Raw genomic sequence first — 24,950 nt, forward strand, 5'->3', positions numbered from 1 at the left:
TCAATTAAAAAAATTAGGGACTTTTTTTACTTTTGAATGAGAGGGTGGACACCCAAGGGGAGGGGGGTGTATCCACTTCTTTTACACTACATAAGATAAACCCCTATTATTGTCTGTATTACACCCCCCTTTTACACCCCTTCAATTTTGGTTTAAGGGTGAGGCTCTTTGCGCACCCCATAACAAAACCCTCTGCACGCGACAGCTTATTTTTCTAACAACTTGAAAAGAGCTTTTAATTCCTAGTTTTTAGAATATTATCCTTGAGGGAATGGAAGGAATGTTTTTGTGACACAGACGTCAAATTTTCACCTTTTTAGGGCCAATTTTTAAACAAAATATTAAGAAAAAAGTGCCTTGGCATAAATACAGGTATAATAGTATAGGTTTTAAGATGTTTGGAAATAAATTCTGGCCAGTAAAAGCTCAGAAAGTCTGTTTTATAAATAAACGTTTAAGTATAGATGTATAATCCAGACAGCTACATAGCCCAAGTGGTGAAGACCCTCTTCGTCTACTAGCAAATTGTTTTCTTTTTTGTAGGGACTTGGCTGTGTTTATATTTCCGACGATTTCAAAGACAAAATTGGGCCAGGGTCCCCGCCCTCTGGGCAGAAATACATATAGCCCATGCCCCCTCTATTCTCTTTCTTTGATATTTCATATTTAGTAAATTGAATATTAAAACTTTTTCAAACGGAATATAATCTTAATTAAAGTATAGCTATGTAAAAAAAAAGACTTTTTCCAGGCAGTATTTTTAAAACCGATCAATTACCAAGAATGAGTGTGATTATGTGTTTATGTGTGTGTTTGTGTTGGTGTAATTTTGTGTGTGTGTGTGTGTGTGTGTTTGTGTTGGTGTAATTTTGTGTGTGTGTGTTGGTGTAATTCTCTGTGTGTGTGTGTGTTGGTGTAATTTTGTGTGTGTGTGTTGGTGTAATTCTCTGTGTGTGTTTGTGTTGGTGTAATTTTGTGTGTGTGTGTGTGTGTGTGTGTTGGTGTAATTTTGTGTGTGTGTGTGTGTGTGTGTGTGTGTTTGATCCAATTCTTAATCAGAATTTGATGTGAAATAATTGTGTATTGTTTGTTATGGTGTAAATACAATATTACTTATACTTACATTAGATTATAAAAGGAAAAATATAATCTATGATTACAGTTTTCTGGAGCTAAGGATTTCTCTATAATTTGTATAAAATGGCTTTCTTTCACAGTAAAGCTTTTAATAGTTTTAAAGAAGGGTTACAACTATTTGAAGGGAGGGGGGGGGGGGGTATATCTCCACTTTCCAAAAGAGACATTGACTCTTGAAAGCCCCTATTTCAAGACAGACTGTAGGAATGTAAAAACACCGGTTCTTTAGATTCATTGCATGTTTAATAAGCTACAAAATTCTTAACCCTTTACTTTTTAATTCATTTACTAAAAACCATACATTTGATAAGCAAATAAGCCATACACTCTAAGGGGTGTTGTCATTGGTTTCATGACTTCTATTAGTCATTTCAAGGGCTATACCAGTGTAGGAGGGGGGGGGGGGGGCGGAGAATTTTTTTTTTTTGCATATTTTGTACATATATTAATTTTCATTCTTAAGAGTTAAATTGTCGGTTAAAACTTTTCGACATTACTAATTTGTACAACCCAATTAAGATTTTAGTTCAGTTCATATTGATTTTTTCAATTATTGGTGAAAATTTTTGGACAATGCTAGTTTGTTCAACCAAATCAAGATTTTTAAAATCCTCAAAGGTCCTTTTTATATAGATTGAGAACCAGTGTCTCCTCCTACATTCCTTGTAACTTGTGAACAAATTTGGTTCTTATAATTTCATTCAGAGATTTAAATATACATTTTACTGATATTTGTATAAATTCTAGCTCCTCCGTAAAGGGTTAAAGATGAATATATTTCTTTGAACTGCGCAAGTTCAAAGTAATTGCAGTTTCTAAAGTCAATAAAATAAAGTACAGTTACAACACAAACAAGAACATTATAAGACTGAAATCATACTGTGAATGACAGTAAATAAAAGCCTCTAGAATCCGCAGAATGTATTTAATCCTTTCCGTTTCACACGGACATGGGATGAAATTAAGTTTTCACAGAATATTTAGATCTTGTTGAGGATTGAGTTAAACATCATCATTTTACTTTCTTTTTCCCCTCAAATAAAAATTGAAATCATAGCATAGGATTGGATTTATTATTTCTTGGATCTTTCACCAGATTATCATGTGATAATAAAGTGAAACTTGTAGCTACTAAAATAAAAACCCCAATCAACCCTCTTTACCCAATCCCCTCCCCTCCTACTGGATGAAATAACTGACCAATAAGTGATAAATTCACGACAATTTTTTCCCTGTTATAATATCCACGTATATTCTACATCTATTATAATAGGATTGTGCTACATTAAGATCTTAGCTTACTGAATAAATATAGAAAGTTTAGATGAAAATCTCTTAATTAGAGCAACAGGAAAACAGTATAAACAATTTGACAACATTAATAGTTAGAAGTCATGTAAATCTAACTATTGGCAATTTAATTCCTGAGATTTACTTGGAGAAATTCTATTTTTTTAAATTAGTTGGTTTTATTAAGTGATCGAATCATGTCAATGCATTTATTAATTACTGGATCTTACACCAGATTATCATGTTTTCTAATAAAGTGAAACTTGTAGCTAGCCAAAATAACGATCCCATTTAATGTTTAATGTATAAAAAAAAATGTTTATCCTTACTTAAAAGTGACATATTTTAGTTTGTGTGTTTTTCCAAAAGATCTTGCTAACCTTAGGATATGGTTACCTTTTACAGTGTATCTTCTTATGGGTCCTAAGAAGGATTTTTCTAGTTAGATATAAGCAAGCTAATATCCCATTTTTCCTTATATAAATGTAACAGTAGGTCTGTCTGCCAACCGCTGAATTGATATGGTTAAACTTTACATTCAAGTTTCCTACTGGTTCAGGCAAGGATTATAACTACTTTCAGCCCCCCTAGCATCATCAATCACCACTAGAGAAAATAACCCCTAGATAATATCATAAAAGCCTCTGGGGGCATAAATACTAGTTTAAGTATAAAAAAGATAACTATATCTGTGGTGAGGTGTTTTCTTTTGTCTCAAATATGTATGTTTGGCAAGCTTCACATAGGCCCTGCTGATAAGATTTAAGGCTATTTTTTGCCATACCCCCCACGGGCCCACCCCCCCTATTCGAATTCAGAGCTGCTAAATATCCTAGGAATAATATTAAATTTTACTCTGTGAACCTTACTTTTTCTAAATCTATGACATTCTTTTGGATCGGATAAAATTTGACCTTCACAGGTAACCTTTAATCACAAAATATCAAAGTTGTTGTAATAAAGTAGATTTCATAGTGACACTCTTTACCATCATTCCAGGTGCAAATTTTTGTTGGTTTGCGGGAATTCAGAATCAGCCACTTGACTGGTCCGTTAGCGGTTTCCCAGCCAAACATCATATTGTTGTTTTCAACCTCTACTCTGTCCCCAAGCCCAAAGTTAAGTTTAGCATTACTTTGTGCGGACTGAACGTGAGCAGGTTTTTTTATAGGGAAGGACTGTTAGCCCCACCCAAACCCCCAGAACTGGGGGAAGTGACCAGAATTCAGTCTGGCATCTACCCTAGAACCTTTTCAGAACAGTAGGACTCTTCTGGTGTAGCTCGTAGGATCATTGATCCATGGTTCAGGATGGACGACGGGCACGTATCTGGTCTCCCATCTCATACGCAAATTTTAAATTTATGGAAAAAATATATAACTTTGATCATCTTTTATCATCTCATTTCAAATACTTCCGTTTCATGTTAATTCAAAAAGAATTGTTATCATGTTATGTCTGCTAGATATCTTATTATCTATCTATCATACTAGATATCTTAATATCTATCTTTCATATTGGTATCTAACAATCTATCTAAATATTCACAAAAAAAGTTATATTTTTTCTTCTTAAGCATCTTCCTAAATCTACTTTTTAAATCTATCCATCCATCTATTTTATATATAACCTTTGAAACCCATGATTTTATTCGTGTCAAAACAATAAGCTTGGACGTCCCTGGTATGTATTTGTCCAAGAACAGATTTATTATTACTTGGATCTTACAAAAAAATTATCATATACTCTAATAAAACGAAACTTGTAGCTGGCTAAAACAACGATCCCTTGCTTATCCCATCCCATTCTTTCTTACTGGTTGAACGGACAGACCATAAAATGATGTCCTTGTTAGCAACCTTAAATGGCAATATTTTTTTCCCTGTCAAAATATCCATGTATATTCTTTATCCATTTGTCTAAGGTACTTGTCTAGTTGCTAATATGATGAAAATCAACATATTTACATTGTAAATTGTCATGTCTCAATTTCTTAACAAGAATGACATTGTTCATAACCAGATCATTTGATAATTTTAGTTAAGTCACTTCAACCGTACGTGGAGCAAAAACAAACATATTAAATAAAAAGAATTGTATTTAAATACGTATATTAGGATATGTTAAGTAATGACTTATAGAGCTACGAGGGTTAGGCTAAAGCTAGAAGTTCTTACTATGCATGGTAATGAGTTCCAACTTGTGCCTGTTTTGGGTTAAGGCATTTCCTCTACTCTAACTACTTATCACGCACCTGACATAACAGCAGCAAGAATTATTTTTAACATCATCAGTTGTGACGCGATATCAGTCTGACTCCGATATACTTATTAGTCAATTTGTTCATCCAGTAGGAGAAGAGGAGATGGAATATAGTGGAGGATCGTAATTTTAGCCAGCTATCACTTTGTAATAGTACATGGTAATCTGGTGTAAGATCCAAGTAATCATAATTATAACTCAACTTAACTAACGAAGAGAAAAAATCAATAGCTTTACTAGTGAGGGATTGGACATTGTCCCCAAAGTTTTATGATAGCGTTTTCTTATTCGTTGGCCTAACAATTTAAGGGGCTTAATGAATTTGATACGTTGGTTTTTTAAGTTGAGTGTCCAAACGTTTCAGCCACTAACTGTTATCTTCAGACGGGGTAATGATGTATATTATCACTGGGGATGTACATCAATTTATCGGGCATTGTCCCTGATTTTTCCACTAATTGTAAACACTGTACCTACTGTTGTAAATAGTGAATCCTAACTGAAGAGTATCTGCGCTGGATAAAGAAAAAGTCTGAAAATTGTCGGTTCTGCTGTCAACACCAAGGTTAGTCATGTAATGTTGGAAGAAAATCAGAATTTCAACATTTTTGAGAATAAGGTAAAGGAGTTTTTTGCAGGGCTCGGCAGCAGCTGTATATATTGGCAAAAGATAGATAGCTGCAGATTTAATTTTTTGAGGCCTTTTTTAAATTTTGATCTATCTGTTTTTATTATCTAGGTAATTTAATCATTTTTAGCGGCAATACTATAAAGGTATGTCTGCAATGAGCTTACTTAATTTTGTGAAAGATTTACATTTTTGATTAGAATTGAAAATTATTAATGTTCATTAATTTTATGATGTTACATCTTTTGAAATTTAGATGATGCTATCCTTGTATACACTGTCTCATTAATTAGTTTCTTATTGTCTTATTACAATAATTCTGTAATTAATTTCTAAAACAATTCAGATAAACAAGAATGAAAACATCATTGTGTAAAAGCGAAGCTTGTAAGTGAAGGCAATGTAATTCCATGCTTTTGGGCAAACATTTTATATTTTCTACCCTTATATGTTATAGAGTAATTAAATTTTAAAAAAATTAAATCCGATGGTCTAGCAATAAAAACATTTTTACAATTACATGTAATGCAAGTTTCATAACAATCAGGCAACACTTTCAAGATCCTAGAGATGCACTAGACCCAACCATCCCTGTTGTGCCAGATGTGACATACAGAACATGTTTATAGAAAGGCCTTGCTTATAAGAATTTCCAGTACTAAAGAAGCCTGAAATACTGCTACATGTAAACCCAATAAACGCAAATTTGAAGCATAAAGCTTCAAAAACAAATAACAGTCTGGGAGGAACTCCCCCCTACCCCCTTACCTCTCTGTATTTTTCTATCTCATTTTCTGTTTGTGGAAGATAAAGTGCTACGCTCTATTTTTTAAATATGGGTATGACACATAATTGTTTTGAATATCTCCATCCTGGCGGTCACAGGATTCTAGGGTGATCCAGGTAAAGAGCAAAAATATTGTTGACTTAAACAAAGCACTCTATGTTACCAAAAGACTAAAATATCCTGTATTAGTACAGCCTTATATAAAGGTGTTGAAGTCAATTTCAGGTTCCAGGTATGCTCCTGCAGGTGCTGATCTTCTAGATCTCCAGCAATCCTTGAATGGCTCCAGTGACCGCAATTTTCGATCATGTCTATATGACATATCAAAATTCTGCCGCCATTTTCCCGCCGAAAAGTATGTTTTAGGAAGTCTAATATAAAATATACATAGAGTTGAATATTTTCTGAAAAAATGGTTCTTCTAGCTTCTGAAATAAAAAAAATAGAGCCATTTTAAATTTTTAAGTAAAAAAGGACCTATTAACAAAGTTTATTAAATAAAAGGGTAGTGGAAGCAAAATATGACTTTGACTGATTTAAAGACGGATATTCCTAATCAAACAGGGGACATGCACAAATTTTTTTAGCACTCTATCTCTAATGGATATAATGGGGGAAGGGCTTTCATACCAACTCCTCCCTCAAAAAATAAAAAAAATTTAAACCAACCATCTAACTCCCCCCCCCCCCATAACCACTGTACAGACGAACGGAAACTCGCTTGTTGTAAAGTAACTTCACTTCTTATATAAAAAAAGTTAATTTTAGAAAATACATTTATTGATAGATCTAATTAAATACAAATTAATAATTACTAAATGCATATTAATAATTAATTTTACATATCACCTAACAATTTATCATCGATAATAATAAAAAAAAACAAAGCTTTTCAACAAAAAATTAGATTTAAAAAGCTTATTTTAGTTTTAAATCATACTATAATATTACAATCTGACATAAGGGGGAAAAGTTTTTTGAAATTTATACATTTTTTCACATAATAATTTCTTTTTTTACAGTGTACTAATTATTTTTATGATACTATATTAAAGAGATTCTTTTTCTTAAATTAATAATCAAAATTTGGTTTTTATTCATATCCTTCACTTTTATATACGAATGAATTTTCAAACTTTTTTTCTGTATTAGCTAAAAATTAACTTTTTGGTTGATTTTAAAAATTGTATTTTTTGTCTATCTACGGGTTTTAAGGATTAATTGTTTGAAGTTTTTTTTAGAGTTTTATGTTCACCTTAAAGTTTATGACCGATGGGTTAACATAAAATGGTCATTATGACCGAAGTAACTATAAAACTGGTCATAATTTCACTGGGGGTATTTCTTGGGTGCTCATCTAGAAACGGTCATTTTCATAACAAAAACAAAATATTAAAAATGACCGCTCGTTAAAGCATATTGTTTATTCAAGCCCATTGAAACGGGCAAAGCGGTCATATCACATATGACCGTTTTTTTTATTTTATGACAAGATAACATTTTTTACATATCTAATAATACTGTATATATATATTAAACTGGTTTTCTTGTGGGGGTAGAATGAATGAATGTATGTATTATATATTGGTAGATTAAATAACATAATAACAAGCAGCGTAGCTACTCTATAACTTTTCTGTATCATTATCATATCAGTCAATATTTGGTCCAAAACAAAGCTGAGAAATTTTCTAGATTAGCAAGATTAGTAGCGGAGCTACTCACTAAGTAACTGCCACCTCCAGTTGCAGACGTACTTTTAGCCGCCACTAGCTATTTGACCGCATGCGGGTTGGTCGACATGCTGCCACCGCCGCTCACGGCCACAGCCTGCGGGCCTTGCGGTCCTGGTGGGCCGTTTGCTCCCGCCCAGCTGGTGTACACCTCCCTGCACTGCCCCACCACGCACTCACTGCTACAGTAGGCCCCGGCGCCGTTTGTACTAGCCACGCCGTTAGCATCAACGCCGCCAGTCTTGCTGACCGGCCGCCCGCAGCCGGGCCGACCGCATACAGTCATAGAACTGCCGCTGGAGCCGCTTCCTGACGATGACGGGCCGTTGGTCACCGTTTGCGCGTTGTGGTTGCGGTCGGCAGCCCCAGCTGGGTGGTAGCCGTCGTATTGGCCGTGCGGCCCGTGGTAGCCGTGATGATAGCCAGACTGCGGCTGGCCGCTGGCAGACATGTGGCTGCTGCCGTTTTGACCACTGGTAGTTGTAGGGGGAGAAGTACAATCAGAACCACCGGAAACCTGAAAACAAAAATTTGAAAGTTAGAAAGTTTTATTTTAATCTAAATATAAATTACTTTTATAATACTAAATATCCGCAAAAAGATAAAATATTCATTATTTAAACATATCTATATTAATTAATAATTAGTACCCACATCCGCTACAAATGACCTAAATAGTTGTAAATAACAAGTATAGATTATTGCTTAATAGCGAAGGCTCTAAGAGCCTAATGTTTAACATAGTAAAATATGTTTTTTTCTAGAGTTTAAAACATATTTTACACAGGTTTAAACCTTCACAGGACCTATGTAAAGCTTCTCTGAAAGGTATAACTCAATAAGTTCTGTAATTATTAATTAATTAAGTTCTGAACGTTTAGACTGAATGACGAATGCTGTACAATAGCTACGCTACAAAAAGGGAGGGTAAAAATAGTGGTAAGGGGTGTGGTGATCTAGTTTTGCTTCAAACGGGAAGTAAAAATGTTTTGTTTTTTAAACTGAAAAATAGTTTAGCAAAACAGCACAAAATTTATTTGTACAAATTTTATAACACATAAAAGGATTAAAATAAAAAAAAGTAAAAGAAAATGATAAAATGCTATATGAAGTATACTATACGTTAATTTTCTTCAAATCTTTTAAATGCGAATTTTGTTTGAACACTCTGTAAGTGAAAATGTCCGGAAATAGCAGATTTTCTCTTACTTAAATACAGAGATAAGAATTCATAAAGAAGTTTGTGTGATATTCAGGGATTTATTTACAACTAGCGGATACGTCTTTTAAAAGCTCGATGGACATTTAAACAGGGAGTGGGGGTTCTAATTCTATTTTTTTTAAGTTTTAAAAATTAAGGTTGTGGGGGGGATTATTAACTTTAGTACAGTCTCCCTCAAAATGTAAAAATTCCAGGGTTCTAAAAGAAACTACTGATTATGAGAACCATGTCGGTTCCGCTGTCACCGACAGACAACACAAACAGACAACCATCCTATTTTTTTGAAATCATAGTTTCAGAATAAAAATTTCTATTCCTTTTTAGTGATGATAATAAAATGTTCATCTATCTGTATTAACGACGATATGTTTTAGTAATGTAGTTAAAAAATGTTGTTGCTTTTTAGGCTAACATTAAAAAAACACAATACTGTAATTATTCTTAAGTACAATAATATTAATAATATGTCAATTATGATCACTGTAAGTAAAAGAAAAATAGTCGAAGTAAAAAAAATATTAATTTCGTTTACATATTATTTTGCTGATTTTTTTTGAAATATTTTATTTCATTTATCTAAGTTATAAGTAATGTATTTTGATTTCCGCCCGTAGTAAACTAATTATTTGAGTATTTATGATGTTATTTAGAAAGCATAATTCTAATATCATACCATTTAGTTTTCAAAATAGCTCTATTATGTAAAGTAGTAAGGATTTTTTGTGTGTAGTTTAAGATTTTAAAAACTGCTGAACCAATTGAGTTCTTTATTCCAGTCTTGGGATGGTTTAAGGCTATTTTCTACTTTCCTAACATTTCGAATACACATATACCTACTAGATGCTAGGGGTACTACAGCTATTTATTTATACATAGAATTTAATATTTTACTTTATTTAGAGAATAGCTTTACTCCTAAAAAGCCATAATTTAAAAACGTTCAAAATATGAATAATTGCTAATTTTTTTAAATTGCAAATTCTTTTTAAAAATTAGAAATGTATATTCAGACACTTACAGAGAGAGAGAAGGAGAGAGAGAGAGAGAGAGAGAGAGAGAGAGATCTTTATCGTTTAATTGTTTGAAATTACCAAAAGGAGAAAGTGAGATAGCTAGAAAGATAGATAGCTGGATAGAAAGGCAGAAGATAGATAGGAGGATAGAAAGACAGAAAGATAGATATCTAGCTATCTAAAAATGTCTGTGTTTCTACATTTTGTCTTTTTATTCAAGAGCTGTAAATCTATCTATCTATCATTCTTTCCTTGCAAGTATACCTATCCTTTATTGTCTATCTAAATGCAAATAAATTTGGCTGACCAATTATCTATCTATGATGATGATGTCTGTCTGTCTGTCTATCCATCTATGTGTAAGCCAAGCTGTGCAGGCTAAAATGGTTAATAAAGATGTCAGAAAGGGTTGGGCTTGCTATGCAAATGGCTCAAAATTTCATGGCTGGCTAAAAAGACAACCAGCATTTGTTTAAAAGATGGAGGGAAATTTTGAAATCTAATTGCTTCACCCCTAGCCTCTAGGTGAGGGCAAGGAGGTAAAAAAATAAGCCTAAAACCACCCAAATACTTTCATAAAGCTTCCTTGAAAAGTACAATTAATTAAGACCAACAGTTTCAGAGATCTGTAGCTTTATACAAAAAAAACTTACTACTTTATATTAAAGGATTAAAAGATTGTGGGTTTATAAATAGTAGTGAAAAAGTATGAAAAATCTGTAAAAAATAGAATATAGAAAAATGAAAGAAATGAAGGTTGTCTACTTGTCGTCCTCTATAAAAATCTGTTAAAGTTTTCCCTCTCACCCCTTTGCCCATAATACTATTTATTTGAAAATTATTATAATTATTTCAGCTTTTAATGACCATACCATAGAACATTATAGATTCTTTAGTCTTACAAAACTGTATTTTTTTTTACAGCACATAGAAATACTTTGTTTTCTGTTGTCTTATCCCTGTTTAGATAACTCTAAGCACTGGGTTGCCTCAACAAGAAACTTCAGAAGGAACGATGATATTTAATAATAACTTTGCCATAATTTTATGGTATTATTTTGTTGAGAAATCATTTACTGTTGATCTATCTCTCATAATACATCTATAAATAAGAATCTTTTAAGAAAAATATTTCACCTAAAATTATCTTTTTGTAAGAAAATTATTGCTCTAAAAGGGCTTTATTTCACCCCTTAAGCTTTTAACCCTCTAGCCATTAGTTGGTTCCTACATTTTGTTGTATGTTATCACATTACAATTTGTTACTTTTTACCTTGCTATCAAGTTGTTATAGTGGCAATTTAGAATTTTTAGAACCAACCTTTTATAGAAAATAATTTAGAAGTTGCATTCTATTACAATATATGAGCTATGATTTGAAGCAGTAAATTTTACTATTTAAATTTCAAATGGTGCTTTACTGAAATAAAATAAGATTGAAACCTTTTTTTAGTTGCTTTAAGCTATAGAGAATAATTATGTATAGTGCAATATTCATTTTTAACCATTTATTTTATAATTTATCTTTAAATAATAGGTACATATAGATTATAGATAGAAAGATAGATAGATAGATAAATACTAGGAATTAAATTCACACTTCAATCATAAGAAAACATGATTCAAAAAATTCTTTACAAAAAAAATTATTGACATTTGATTTGTAATTTTTGTGTTGCTACGCAATTTTTACACATTCAAACATTCTCAATACTTTTTCCTACATGTCATGTTTTACATTTTTTCCCTTGTTATGCTTGCCAATAAATGAAGCAAGCTTTGGCTCCCTGTAAAATTACACATCAGTTCAGAAAAATAATGTATATTACCTGGTTGTTGAAATCTTGATTGTGTGTTGTATAACCCTGATTGTTTCCCTGTGCCGCTGTGCCAGTAGTTTGACCGGCCTGCCCGCCCGCCAGATGGCCCTGCGGCGAGTGTAGGGGCTGTCCTGCGCCATTTCTAAGTTGACCGCTGGTTCCGCCGGTCACAGACGATACGGCTGGGTGCGGGGGAACTGCGCTCGGTGGGTGAGGCGGAATGCTTTGACCCATGCCAAGTCCAGGGTAGCCATAACCACCGGGAAATCCGAACATATCATCACCCTAAAGTAAATTAAAAAATTAAAATGTAATACATTTCAGAACTGAACCAAAAAAATACACAAAATAGTTGAGAAAAAAAATTAAATTTGGAGAAAAGCTGTTTACCTGTCCTTTAGAGACAAGACTTGCTCTGTATGCGGCCAGCTGGCGCAAATACTCCTTCTTTGCCATCTCTGTCCGCTTCTTGTACAGGCTCTTACTGTCCGCGTCTAGAGAATCCCAGAGACTCGCCACCATCTTGGACACATCGCCAAAGGTCAAATTCGGGTTGCGGTTCTTGATCGACGCCTGGGAGTCGCGGAAAAAGAGCGCGTACGCGGAAACCGGTTTTTGCGGCTCGTTGGGGTCACGCTTCTTCTTCCGCCGCGAGGGTTTGGATTTCTTTGGCTGCGTGTTCATGCTGGGAGTGGGGCGGATAGTGTAGCCACCCTCCTCAAGGGGGCGCTTTAGTTCCAAGTGGGTCATTTCATCACCAATAGTTTCCTAAATATAATGTCCAGTAAGAATTATTAAACGTAATGTCTTATTTTTAGTCAATTAGAAATTCAAGTCTTATGATTGGTTAATTAAAAGATTGCAGTGTGTTTATGATCATTTGAAAATCGAATCTTGTAAATGGTCAAATGTAAAATAGGAGCTTGTGATTGGTTAATTCGAATTAGAAGTCTTGTAATTAGTCAGTCTTGTGATTGGTCAATTGAGAGATTTATTCTTGTGATTGTTTAATTACCTGTGAGTGTGGACTAGGAGTGCTATGAGAACCGGTTGGGGATCTTGCTGGTGGGTGATACCCGGACATGGGGCTGTCAGACCGATGGTGGTAGCCCCCAGGACCTCCCATTCCATACATATCTGCTCCCTCGCCCCTAGAATAAAAAAGTTTTTTAATATATTACAAAATAATGATTTAAGTAACTAATTGTATCTCCATTAACCAATCAATTTAATTCATGATGATATGTCTATCTAACTTTTTATCAACCTGTTTAAAATTCTATTTTTTCTCATTCTCTTTTTCTTACTTTCCCCTCTAACTATCTTTCAACTCACTATATATCCACATATCTATCTTAACTATCTGTCTAAAAATCTATCTATCTGTGTATATGTGTACCTGTATTGATGATGGTGTGTATACTGATGCTGTTGTGGATACATAAATTGTTGGTGGTGATGTTGCGGGTAACCCTGTTATAAAGAAACACAATTATAGAGTTGCTCCGCTTCAATAGTTCAGCTTTTTTCAATCTGTCTATATATCTGTTCATGAAACTTGGATATTCTGGAGTCTAGCTTAAGAATGGTTATATTATTTCTTAAATCTTACACAAGATTTTCATAATCTCTATAAAGTGAAACTTGCAGCGGGCTAAACTAACGATTCCTACCTTCCATCCCCCTTATCCCATCCCCTCCTACTGGATAAACGAAATGACCAATAAACGATTTCTATGTTAGCCAGCTAAATTGACAACAATTTTCATATGGATAAAATAAACCTATATCGTCCATTTTCCAATCCCTTATAATCACTGCCTTTTTATCTATCTAGCAAATACCTGATAATAATTATAATCTGGGGAGCACCATTGTTGATTATAATACTGGTCGCCACCAGCCCCCGCCTGCCCCCCGTACCCGCCCATGTGACCGTCCATCTCGCCGGTCATGTGGCCGTACATCATGTCCACCCGCATGTCACCCTTCATGTCGGTCATGCCCATCGACATCTGAAATAAAAAAATTAAATTAGAAACAGAATTTTATCAAATTTATCTATTACTGCTCTATCACTAAAAATTAAAGATTTAATTTTACAGCCGCCAAACAAAAAATAAGTTTCTAAAATTGTATATCTTCTTAAAATAACAACACATTTTAAAACTAACCAGTGCTAAAATTAAACTGTTATAGCATCGAATGATATATTTATAGAAACTACCAAACAAAAGTTTAATTCGTCATTTTTGACATTTCTTTTGTTTGATGTATTTTAATCAAATTTAAATCTTTAATAAAAAGAACAAAAACAAAATCAAATAAAAGAATAAAATAGTTTAAGATTCATGGTGGCTTTTTTGTCGTTTTTTTGGATATTGGTTTCAAATAAGGTCTTTTTTATCTAAAAGCCCTAATTTTTATTTAAGTTCTTAATTTTAATTATTTTGCCCAAACCAATTTTTTTGATAAATTGAGACTAATATTATTTATATTTCTAATATTTTAAATGAAAATCAAAATAAAATTGTAAATTGTATTTCTGAATACATTTATTTAAATGTTAAAACCAAGAAGAAAAATAATGAAATTCCATTGGAAAAGAATTTAACGGTATTGTTTCAAAACCACAAAAAATATTTCGAGGTTTGTATAAAAAAAAGGTTTTTTTTATTCTAAATGCAGCGACAGATTTAAACTTTTAAAAGTAACATTTTTGTTTAACTTACTTTATGATCTTTACTTAGGTTCATGGATGGATTTATGCCATCTTTTTTTGTTTAGAGTATTGGATGGTTTTAGACTATTTTTTTCTCAACCTACACAAAACCCCTAGATGCTAGTGGCACAACCACTAGTTTAATCACAAATTATAAACCAAATTTCTATCAATAGCAATACAATAATTTAACAGCTAACCAGCTATCTATTTATCTTCCATTCATAAATAATACTAACGGCTACGCCCCTAGAGGCCTCAAAGGGCACTTAAAGTATGGATATAGGGTATTGGGTTAATCGACCCCCTCCCCCCCTATCTAATAATTTATGGCAATATTTTAACCTTTTAGGACCTATAAGAAGCTACATTGTTAAAGAGAACCATATCAGTTCAGCGGTTATCAAGATCCTTGGGAATAGACAAACAGATAGACATCTTGTTACTTTTATATAAGGATAATCTATTGTTAGCATGTCAGTATGAGCACCGAATTTAACAGTTCAGCGAATTGAAGAATTTTAAATCAATGAAGGAAAGATAAATTATGAAATTCAAATTTTTCATCAGGCCCCAATGTTACATTTATCATGCCAATAACAACCCAAAATTGTTTTCTCATAACAGGTCCATTGTAAAGGTAACCCAGGGCAACGGGGCTGAAGAAAAATGTATCACTCAAATGTGAATCATTAAATAGGTTGAAAATCAGATTTTTGACAAGGCAAATATGTCAAATTTTAATTATTGGGCCTGCCAAACCTTAAAAATCTTTTTGGGATAAAAGCCAAAAATTATAGATTTCTGAAAATTTTAAATTATTATTGAGATTGGATTTTTATTTTATGCTTTGTTATTTTTAGATTTAAAATAATTAAAATAGGTTTCGAAAACTTAAATGTTTTCAAACGTCTTACTTTTCCAATTAAAATAGTTCAATTAACAAAGCATTTTTATCAATGAAGTGGTAAAACGGTATTTAATGTCTTTTTTAGCTTGCCATCAATTGTCTATCTATCTTTTTAGTTGGCTATCATTTATCTATCTCTCCCTCCCACCGGTTTTCTATTAGTTTCTTTCAGAAAGGTTTAAAATTTACTTTAAAATTTAGTTTTTTAGGAAGGTATACAATATTTGGGGATAGACCAATAGACGTTTAATGAATGCACACTTCAATTATAATAAACAAAATTAGCCTTACTTTGTAATAAGATAATAAGTGGAAAAGTTTGGATAGTTCAAGTTTATACCAACCAATCAAGATTGAATAAAAGTATCCAAAGCTTTTAAGTCAATATCTGTTTATTATATGATTAAGAAAATTATCATTTGTGATGGGAAATAAAATTTATTAGTATAAACTGCAAAATTTTAAAATGACCTAGAAAATAAAATTCTTGGGAGGGAGAGGTATTTTAAAAAATATATTAGAACAAAAGTGAGTGAGAATGATAGAATTTAAGTTTAGTAGCGCAGCAACTCTATTGATAATTCTGGTATGTCCTAAAGTAAAATAACCATAACTTCTTGTCTTCTAAATAAAATTTAAAAACTTTAGACATCAAATAGCTTATTGAAAAATATTCCTAAATATGTCACAAAGAAGTGTCGTAATTATGACAACGTAAGTAAGTAGTTGATATGTCGATAGTATGTCAGCTACGAACACTTTTTATTAAAGCCATATAGTCGAAACAAACCCTTGAAATTTAACATCAATAGATAGCATTTTGACAATTTTGACAGGGTATTTTTTGCAATTTATCGACAACAATGCCAAAAATTATCCTTATTGCCTTATAATACTTTACCGTTTTAGAATATCATTGCTGCGCCACTTAAGAACATAATTGATCTGTTTTTCATAATACTGTACCCTGTTTTGGCAAAAAAATGGTTAAAAATTTGTTTTAATGCGAATACTAATTATAATGATTTCATTCAAATAGAGAGAGATAGAGACAGAGAGAAGGAGAGATAAAAAGACATTGTTCCTTAATAATTCAAGTATTAAAGGTATTATTTAAAATTGTCAATAAACTATGAGAAAATTTAAAGAGAAATATTTTTTTGATTTTATATTTTGTAACAAACAGACATATATAGACATATCATAATTATAAAGTAGCTGCACTACCTAGCTTTTGTGCATCTTCTACTAATAAGTTAAAATTTGATACTTAATCCTTTTACTATCTGTCATTCATTTGCTTACCGAGGCTTTTTCATTTCATCCACAGTTTATGTAAAAAAGCTAAAATGTTTTATATAGCTACTTTAAAAAATGTGTTGCCTCTATATTTTCTGCCAATAATATTTGAATAAAGTGTGTTAATTTTATGCTTTTAAATGTAAGTTTTAAATGGCCTAAAAGTTTAAATTATTAGATTTACGGAAGAGAAACTATATAATTTTTATCTTTTAATGCAAATTTGGTAAAATGTATGACAACCCTATTTTCCCATGAGCAAGGGGAAGCAATTATTGTAATTTTCTTAATCACAATCACGACATCGACACACAAAATAAATAAATAACAGAGCACCACCACCACTGCTAGGCTAACAGGGGGAGGGGGTGATGGCGCCCACATTTTTAAATGCTTAATTACCACCTTTTTTTATGCAAAATATCTAGGCCAATAATTTTGAAAACTAGGATTTTCCTGTATTTATCAAAAATATATGAAGCTTTTTTCAAAAAACCTTGAATTATAACTCTGTCTGTCTGTATGTCTCTGAGTTTGTCTGTAATGCTTATCAAAAGGCGACTATTAAGAGAAGAAAAACATCGCAAGAAACTTCGCAAAAAAAACGAATATTCGTCAGAAGCCCTTATCATAAGAAATTGTGGAAATTCGTTCAAATAATTCAGAAAAAAATTCTTTGATGAAATACTTCAATCTTGTGTGGTAAATACCTTGCTATCCATCTATCTATCTATTATATTTGCTATCTAGCTATCTATCTAATTATTTTACTAAATACTTCTTGTCTTCGTGTTTTTTTTCTTTTGTACAAGGGAAAGTAAATTATCTGAATTTTATTTTTTTCTTTAATTTTTATTCTGAATTTTATAAACTTTTGTCAATAAGCATCTATAAAATATACACATATATGTTTAGCTGACAATAATAGCTGTCATACCCAAATTAAAAAGTATCTTTGCTTCTAAAAAAAAATTCCATGGGTTATATTAGTTATTTATAGCATCGTATTATAGACAGCTTTCTGCAAATGTATAATTAAAAAAATATAAATTAAAAGATTATCATTTAAACCAATTTTGTTTACCCCAGGGATCAAAGCTCGGGCTAACAAAACTGGTTTTAATTCTATAATTTTTATTTCAATAATCGTTAAAAATTGTCTGTAATACGATGCTAAACAAGATGTCTCAGTATGCCTGAGAACTGGTTCTAATCCAGCGGGTATTAATCGGTTTAAATGCTAGCACAATAAAAATAATGTATAAAAAAGGAAAAATAAAAAAATATTATATTTCAAAAGTGAAGATTAAAGTTCCTAAAACTTTAAGTGAGTTATCGAGTATCTTTTATTTAAAAAAAAACGGCTTTCAACCAAAAAAATCTAGTTTAGGAGAAGAAAATATTTGAAATACCTTTTCTTTTATTGCAAATGAAAAAGGTTGAGGCTAATATAGCACAGGGTGTTCAGGCAAAACAATTAAAATTGTAATTTATTAATTGTACTAACGGCTTCGCTCCTAGCCTCTAAAAGATTGCACGAAAAGGGTGGTAAAGGGTACACCAACTTATAACTCTTTAAAACTGCAAAAAAAACTTTCCTGAAAATTATGAAACAATCTGTTTACGAGATAGAAGGACAAACATCCTGCTATTCCAGTATTATTATTTTGCTGTATTGGGGGGAAACTATAGGTATATTAAGCTTGCTTTATACTGCCCTAAAGGGCTCAATCTCTTAGCTGTTTCTAAAAATGTTTGTCTTATAGTATTACATAATATTTCAGAACTTGTCATTGTAAAACATAGAATTGTTTTTTTCTTTCTAGCATACATTTCTTTGCCCATACAGTATAATAGGAAATAATATATTTTTTGCTTAATTTTTAAATTTTAGCTGTAATAAATAATCCATAAATATAGCATTATTTAGTTGCTCCGCTATGGAAAATGGGTATTTTAGAATGGTTTTATGATTTGATCCAATTATCTATTAATATTGGAATTTGAAATAACAAAAATACAATTGCCGTAGAGAGATAAAATAAGGGGTAAAAATTCCGATGCTCCAAAATCTCTAGCAAAGATTGCTTAACATGAACTGACAATTCCCAATTTTTTCTTCATTTTGAATGGATTTTTAGGGGGGGGGGGGTGGTTGAACTACTGATAGGATTGAGATCTCCCCTTTAGGGAAGCTTCTCATATGTACTGAGTTGTCTTTAGGTTAATTTCATTTAGATAATAGTCAGGTGACGGGTTTAAGCTATTTTCTGCTCTTCTATCTCTACTCCTTTGAATACAGAGTCCATAAATATTAGGGGCGAAGTCGCTCGTTAATAATCTTACATGTGAAAGGGTTTCAAGTGAGCGTGGACATTTATAGAAAAAGGTTTGATTATTCTAGTAATAAAATTGTAATCAAATATAACTTGTAATAGATTCGTGGTCAATATATTAAACTATCATTTATACCATTATACTAGATAAATTAGGACAACATGTTGTTTCAATGTAGCAAGAAAATAGCTTAAAACCTTCATTATACCAGTAAGAAGTTTATCCTAGAATGATATAATTGCAAAGAATTTTAGCCTGAAACATACATTTATTGTCTAAGTAACAGTAAATAAATCTTTAATAGTTTTATATGGTACTTTATGCAATTATTAAAAGATATAAAACTGAGGATTCTAAAGTCTACAAATAACAGCATCGTAACAAAAGTATTAAAGTCCCAGTAGTTTATTTCACTGTTATATTTAAGTATTAATTAAAATCAGAATCCGCTTTTAAAGATATTATATAGAGCACACTTAAATCATGGAACGCTTTTTAAACCATTTAAACATTGATTTTAAATAACTTTTCGTTCCCATCGTTTAGAAATTAAATTTATTATTTCTAAATCAAAATTATTTTTTCTAACTATTTTACTGACGTAAATTTTACTAATTGATGTAAGCTCATAAAATGAATAACCTTATTTTCTTTATAATTATTTACTTAGAAAGAGAAAGTTTGCTTATAACAAGGATATTTAGATTCATCGCGCAAAGTTAATATAATAAAAAAACATCTAAATTAATGTATTTACTTAGCAAGCTTTTTTGTCCCAATTACCTTATAGTACTAAACATCTAAACACCCATAAGTAAGGAAACCGAAGCAATAACGAACACATTTTGCGGGCGAAAAATTCCAATATTTGCTTATGTCTGGGTAAGAAAATTATATAAATTAATAAAAATATGTAACTTACACTTATAAGAATGTAATAATTAATTAATCCATAAATTATGAATAAAAAGTTATATTGCATTATTTAATGCATTTACATGCAATAAGATTTAAATATAATTTCTTTTGCGTCAAAAAAAAACAGTTTTAATCCCTTAAACCTAATCTAACTTTTTTTTAGCTTCAACTATCTTTCCAGCTATCTATTTATCTACAAATCTACCTATCAATTTATCTACAAATCTACCTATCAATTTATCTACCAATCTAACTATCTGTAAATCTAAATATACAATATATCTATCTATCTACCAATCTATCTAATAAACTATCAATCTATCTATTAGTTTATCCATCTCCATTTATCTACCTCTATCATCTACATTTTAACCTATTGAACTATCTAACAATCTAACTATCTTTTTGTGTATCTATTTATCTATCTATATACAGGTATATTCACTGCCTTTTTATCTATCTTTCTATATATTTATCTACCTACATCTATATATCTATTAATCTATCTATCAATGATACCTGTGAATTATCTGACTCGTCAAATGACTGTGAGAGGCCCAATGCCATATCCTCCTTGTCGTAGCTAGCTGTGTGCACAGCGTGGCTGGGAATCGAACCTGTCAATGTCGTCGACGACTGGGTAATCATCTCCTGGCGGCGGCACGAGGTTCGAGACCCATCAATGTTTGCTTTATTTTCTTAAAAGCACGAGATAATTCACTTTTTTCTCAATAGTTTGGTTGAAAATATTTTTGTTTCTCCGCGAAAGGTTGTTTGAAAATGAATTAAGTTATTTCGGCAACTTTATAAAACCATTCAAAACTTTTGCCTTTTGAAGGTTTAAAGCCTTTTGTTTTGTTTTGTTTTGTTTACAATATGTTTTCTGTGTGTGTGTTTGTTGGTTGGTTGGATAGTTTGTTTGTTTGTTTGTTCTTGTCTGTTTCTTATGTTTGTTAAACTTCAGTTAAAAGGTCATAACTCAGTCAACTTGTAAAAAGAACTCTTCAATTAAAGTAATAAAATTTACTTTGCTTCGTTCCGAAAAAGAGATTTTTTACAAATGCTACTTTTTCTGTTCTTTCCCCAAAAAATGGTTTGAGATTTGAGTAAACTTGTAAAAATGTGTATTAAGTGATTAGCTCGATGTGGATAGATTTATACACACTGCTGACAGACTGACAGACACACGTACACAAGGTTTCAGATTTCACTAGATATCCTCAACAAAAATGTCTGTGAAGAATTTGGTGGCTTGGTTGGGTTATCCGTGGCTTGTGGATAAATAATATGTATCTATCTATCTGTTGGTCGGCCTGTCCTAATCCCGTAATATTTGATATATCTGACTGCTAGCTGGGTCCAAAGCTTGACTTATTCTGAAATTAAAGAAGAGGTTTATAATCATGTATGTAGGAAAAAGTTAAAATAAAAAAATTTATTAATACTAAAACTTTAATAAGTAAAATAGATTCAGATTTAGTAGCCCGTACCTTAAGCACCTAAAGGCTAACAAAACAGGTTTTAATCTTATAACTTTTCATTTTAATATCCGCGGAAAGCTGTCAATAATGTTAAATAAAATATTATTTGATAAAAGTAATCTTCTGCATTTTCATTACAATCCAAAGTGATTTTAAATAACTTTCCTTAAACGCCTGTTAAAAAATAAATCTTGAAACTAAGTAAATCTTCTTTAAAATCCACCAAAAACGTGGATCTTCTTTTCATTGAAGTAGGATTAAATATATTTAATTTCAAATTAACTATAGAATGTTTAACAAGATTTTTTTAAATTTAAAAATCATTATTGCCTAAAAATGATATTTATTCCTACATTTTTATAATAAAATTACCAAAACAAATTAAGATTTTTGGATAATAATTAAAAAGTGCATAAAATGTAAATTATTATGGTGAAAATAAGCAGGGCTCAGCAGCCGCGACTAAGCCTCAATTTTTTTGAAAAGAATGATTGCCATATTTGGGTTAGGTTTATACTTACATCTGATTTTAAAAATTGTAAAAAAAAATATTGAGGCCTATTGCCTATTGGCGGCTGTTGAGCCCTGAAAATAAGTGTAAAAATGGTTTAAAATTAAATGTTTTAACGCATGAAGATATCAAACCATCAGCCATTATAAATAACTGGTTTTTATGCAAACTATTAAAAATTCTAGACTAATAAAAAACATTTCATCTCACGATTTTACTTTATGAAAAACTTATCATCTTATACTTAAAACATTCTGTATAATGCACTCGACGCGTTATTTAAAAAAGCTAATTTAATTTATTTTAAGTTGATGAATTTAGTTATTAAATCAAATACTATCTTTTAAGCAGTAATGTTTATTTGTCTGTTAAGATGTCACCTGATACAGTTGCTTTACATAGGTCCCTGTATGGTTTTATGCTTTTTTATTTATATTCAGAAGTCAAGAATTAAGGCTATTTTTAACCACCCCCCATCCCTTTCCCTTTGAATGCAAAGCCCACAGAGGCTTCTTATACAATTCTAAAATTATGTTGTAGGAATGGATACAAATTTGAGGATAAGTATACCTACATTCTATTCCTAAGTTATTTAAGTTGCTTAAATATATTTCTAGAAAACAATTTTCCAATTTACAAAAAAATGTAGCGAAAAACGTCGACTTTATAAAAGTAAAAAAAAACTAGAAAAAATCAAAGAGGCTTGATTTTCCATTTTACCCAGTCTTATAATCGAATTATTAAAATGTTCTCCATTATAATGAAAATGGACGAAGCCCAATCTGTCCCACTTTTGAGCAAGACGATTCCCTTTTCTCCCATCTCTTATGAAGAGATTTTCTTACCCCCCTTTCCTTTTTCTTTTCCCTTTATATGACGTCATATAGGAATCGTCTTGCTCAAAAGTGGGACAGATTGGGCTTTGTCATGAAAATGTTGACATTAAAAGAAATTTTAGCCGTCTATTTTGAATAGGAGCGAAGAAAAACGTTCCCTTAAAAACTTTCTGACGAACATACATATGTGTATTTGTAATTATCTGGTAGCTTGGATACCAAAAACTAATAAGGCAAAGATTGACAAGCATATCCTTTGTATGTTAGTTCAACTAGTAATCTCAAGTTCTAGACAAAATTAAAACTAGTTAACACTGTAATAGCTAACTCTATTCAGGGATCTAAAGGGATAAGACAATAGCCGATAAATTTAATGTACATCCCCAGTGATGAAAAACAAAATTACCCCTTTTGTAAATTACAATTAGTAGTTGAAACGTTTGGATACTTATCTTTATGAACCAAACAATCAAAATTCAATTAAAGTCCTAAAAAATGTTAAGCCAACGAACGAGAAAATGTTATTATAGAACTTTTTGGACTAGTGAAATAAACAGCCAAATTTCCCCTTCTTCCTTGTATGCTAGGCTATTACTTCTTCTCATTAACAATTAGTTTCTAAACATTTATTCTTAAACAGATATTTTTCAGGCGCGTGCACGCGAGTTTTACAAGGGAAATAAAAGCTTTGAGGATTATTGAAGCCTTGTTAGGGATGGAGGTTAGATTATACTGATACCCAAAGTTTTATAAACATGCCTTCTTATTTGTTGGTTCAAAAAATTTTGGTACTTTATTAGGTAAGTCTTGATTAATTAGTTTAAATTTGCAACAAATAATTTTAATCTACAGAAGGGGTAATTTTATTCTCAATCAATGGGAATATACATCAATTTATCTTCTAATGTTTTATCCTTTAAGATTTCTTGTTCTTTCTTGTGGGACGTGTTGAGGGGTGGGAGGAGGTTTTTTACTCAGCTTTTGCAACCCAATATTTAATTTTATAAAAAGAATGTATATTTTATTCTTATTATTTAACTTAAATATATCTTATAGCTTTCTAAAGCCTTACATGTATAATCTTGTTTCAATTACAGAAAATAAGCTTTAAAATATATAAGAATACTTATTCAAACATGTGAGAGTAAAGAGATTTTAACGCGAAAGAAGTATATACAAATTTATAAGATTTTTATCTAAACTTAAGAAGCTTTAATAAATCACATAATTATTTGTAAAAATGCAACTTTACAGTATTTTACTAAAATTTCTTAATTTATTAATTTTGATTGTAATATTCAATTTCTTTAATAATCTAAAATACTAACCTTCGAAATACTGTAGGAATTTTAATATCACAATAAGAATTATTTTAAAATGTCTTTTATTTCAACTTTAACATAAATAATTATGTCATATAGGAATCAATATACAACATATATAGATAATATTCTATATAATATAGATTATATTCTATATAATATGTATATATTAAAATCACAAATCTGTATATATATATTTAAATACACTTATGTATATAATGCACTACATTGCTTTAGTGCTATGAAAGTGCGAGAAAACCAACTAAACTAAATTTATCCAAAGCAAAAGAGAGATCATTCCAAACGGGGCGATCGATGAAAGGGTGCGACGGCCAAAGGGGGATGGGAAGTAGGACACTTTGGTTACGTGGGTTAAAGGGGGAGAAGGATGGGGGAATCCGGGAAATGCCTGTTAAATCGTCACAAGCCGTGATTTAGTCCACCGCCGGCCGAGCGGTGGTTTGGTATTTTTACGCCGTGCTTTTGGCACACACGGGACGGGGAAAGGCGACGGGCCGGGTCAACTACAAAACTCGCCCTAGATTTGTTTTACACTGCACTCCCACACACACTGATGGTAGGATGGTTTTATTGGACAGAACCGCCGGTACGGTACGGCAGCTAGCGTGGTTTCTCAACATAAAGTATATACCGCAGAGCGTGTGTGAGCGGCACGGGCCCAAACTAGGTTTAATTTAGCGGCAAATGCAAATAAAGGCAGA

General features: G+C 31.7%; 1 protein-coding gene across 1 annotated transcript; it reads right to left on the reverse strand.

Annotated features, from left to right (window-relative positions):
- Positions 1-6,866: 6,866 nt before the first annotated feature.
- LOC145330058 (uncharacterized) lies at positions 6,867-24,497 on the reverse strand. Its single transcript, XM_080174596.1, has 8 exons — positions 24,235-24,497; positions 20,598-21,454; positions 13,737-13,907; positions 13,292-13,365; positions 12,908-13,043; positions 12,283-12,660; positions 11,902-12,177; positions 6,867-8,354 (listed from the first exon to the last, which is right to left on the reverse strand). Exons 2-8 carry the CDS (start codon positions 20,724-20,726, stop codon positions 7,878-7,880), a joined length of 1,641 nt encoding a protein of 546 aa, XP_080030722.1. The 5' UTR covers positions 20,727-21,454; positions 24,235-24,497; the 3' UTR covers positions 6,867-7,877.
- Between the last annotated feature and the right edge of the window lie 453 nt (positions 24,498-24,950).

This window comes from Acartia tonsa, chromosome 10 (genome assembly GCF_053477335.1).
Source record: "Acartia tonsa isolate MP-2025a chromosome 10, ASM5347733v1, whole genome shotgun sequence".
Taxonomy (NCBI): Eukaryota; Metazoa; Arthropoda; class Copepoda; order Calanoida; family Acartiidae; genus Acartia; species Acartia tonsa.

Excerpts from the sequence above, each read along its gene's own strand:
- LOC145330058 (XM_080174596.1), bottom strand. The coding sequence starts at position 20,726 with ATGATTACCCAGTCGTCGACGACATTGACAGGTTCGATTCCCAGCCAC. Across the intron at positions 13,908-20,597 it reads ACGAGTCAGATAATTCACAG|ATGTCGATGGGCATGACCGA; the intron begins GTATCATTGATA and ends TTTTTATTTCAG. Across the intron at positions 12,661-12,907 it reads CTCCTAGTCCACACTCACAG|GAAACTATTGGTGATGAAAT; the intron begins GTAATTAAACAA and ends CATTATATTTAG.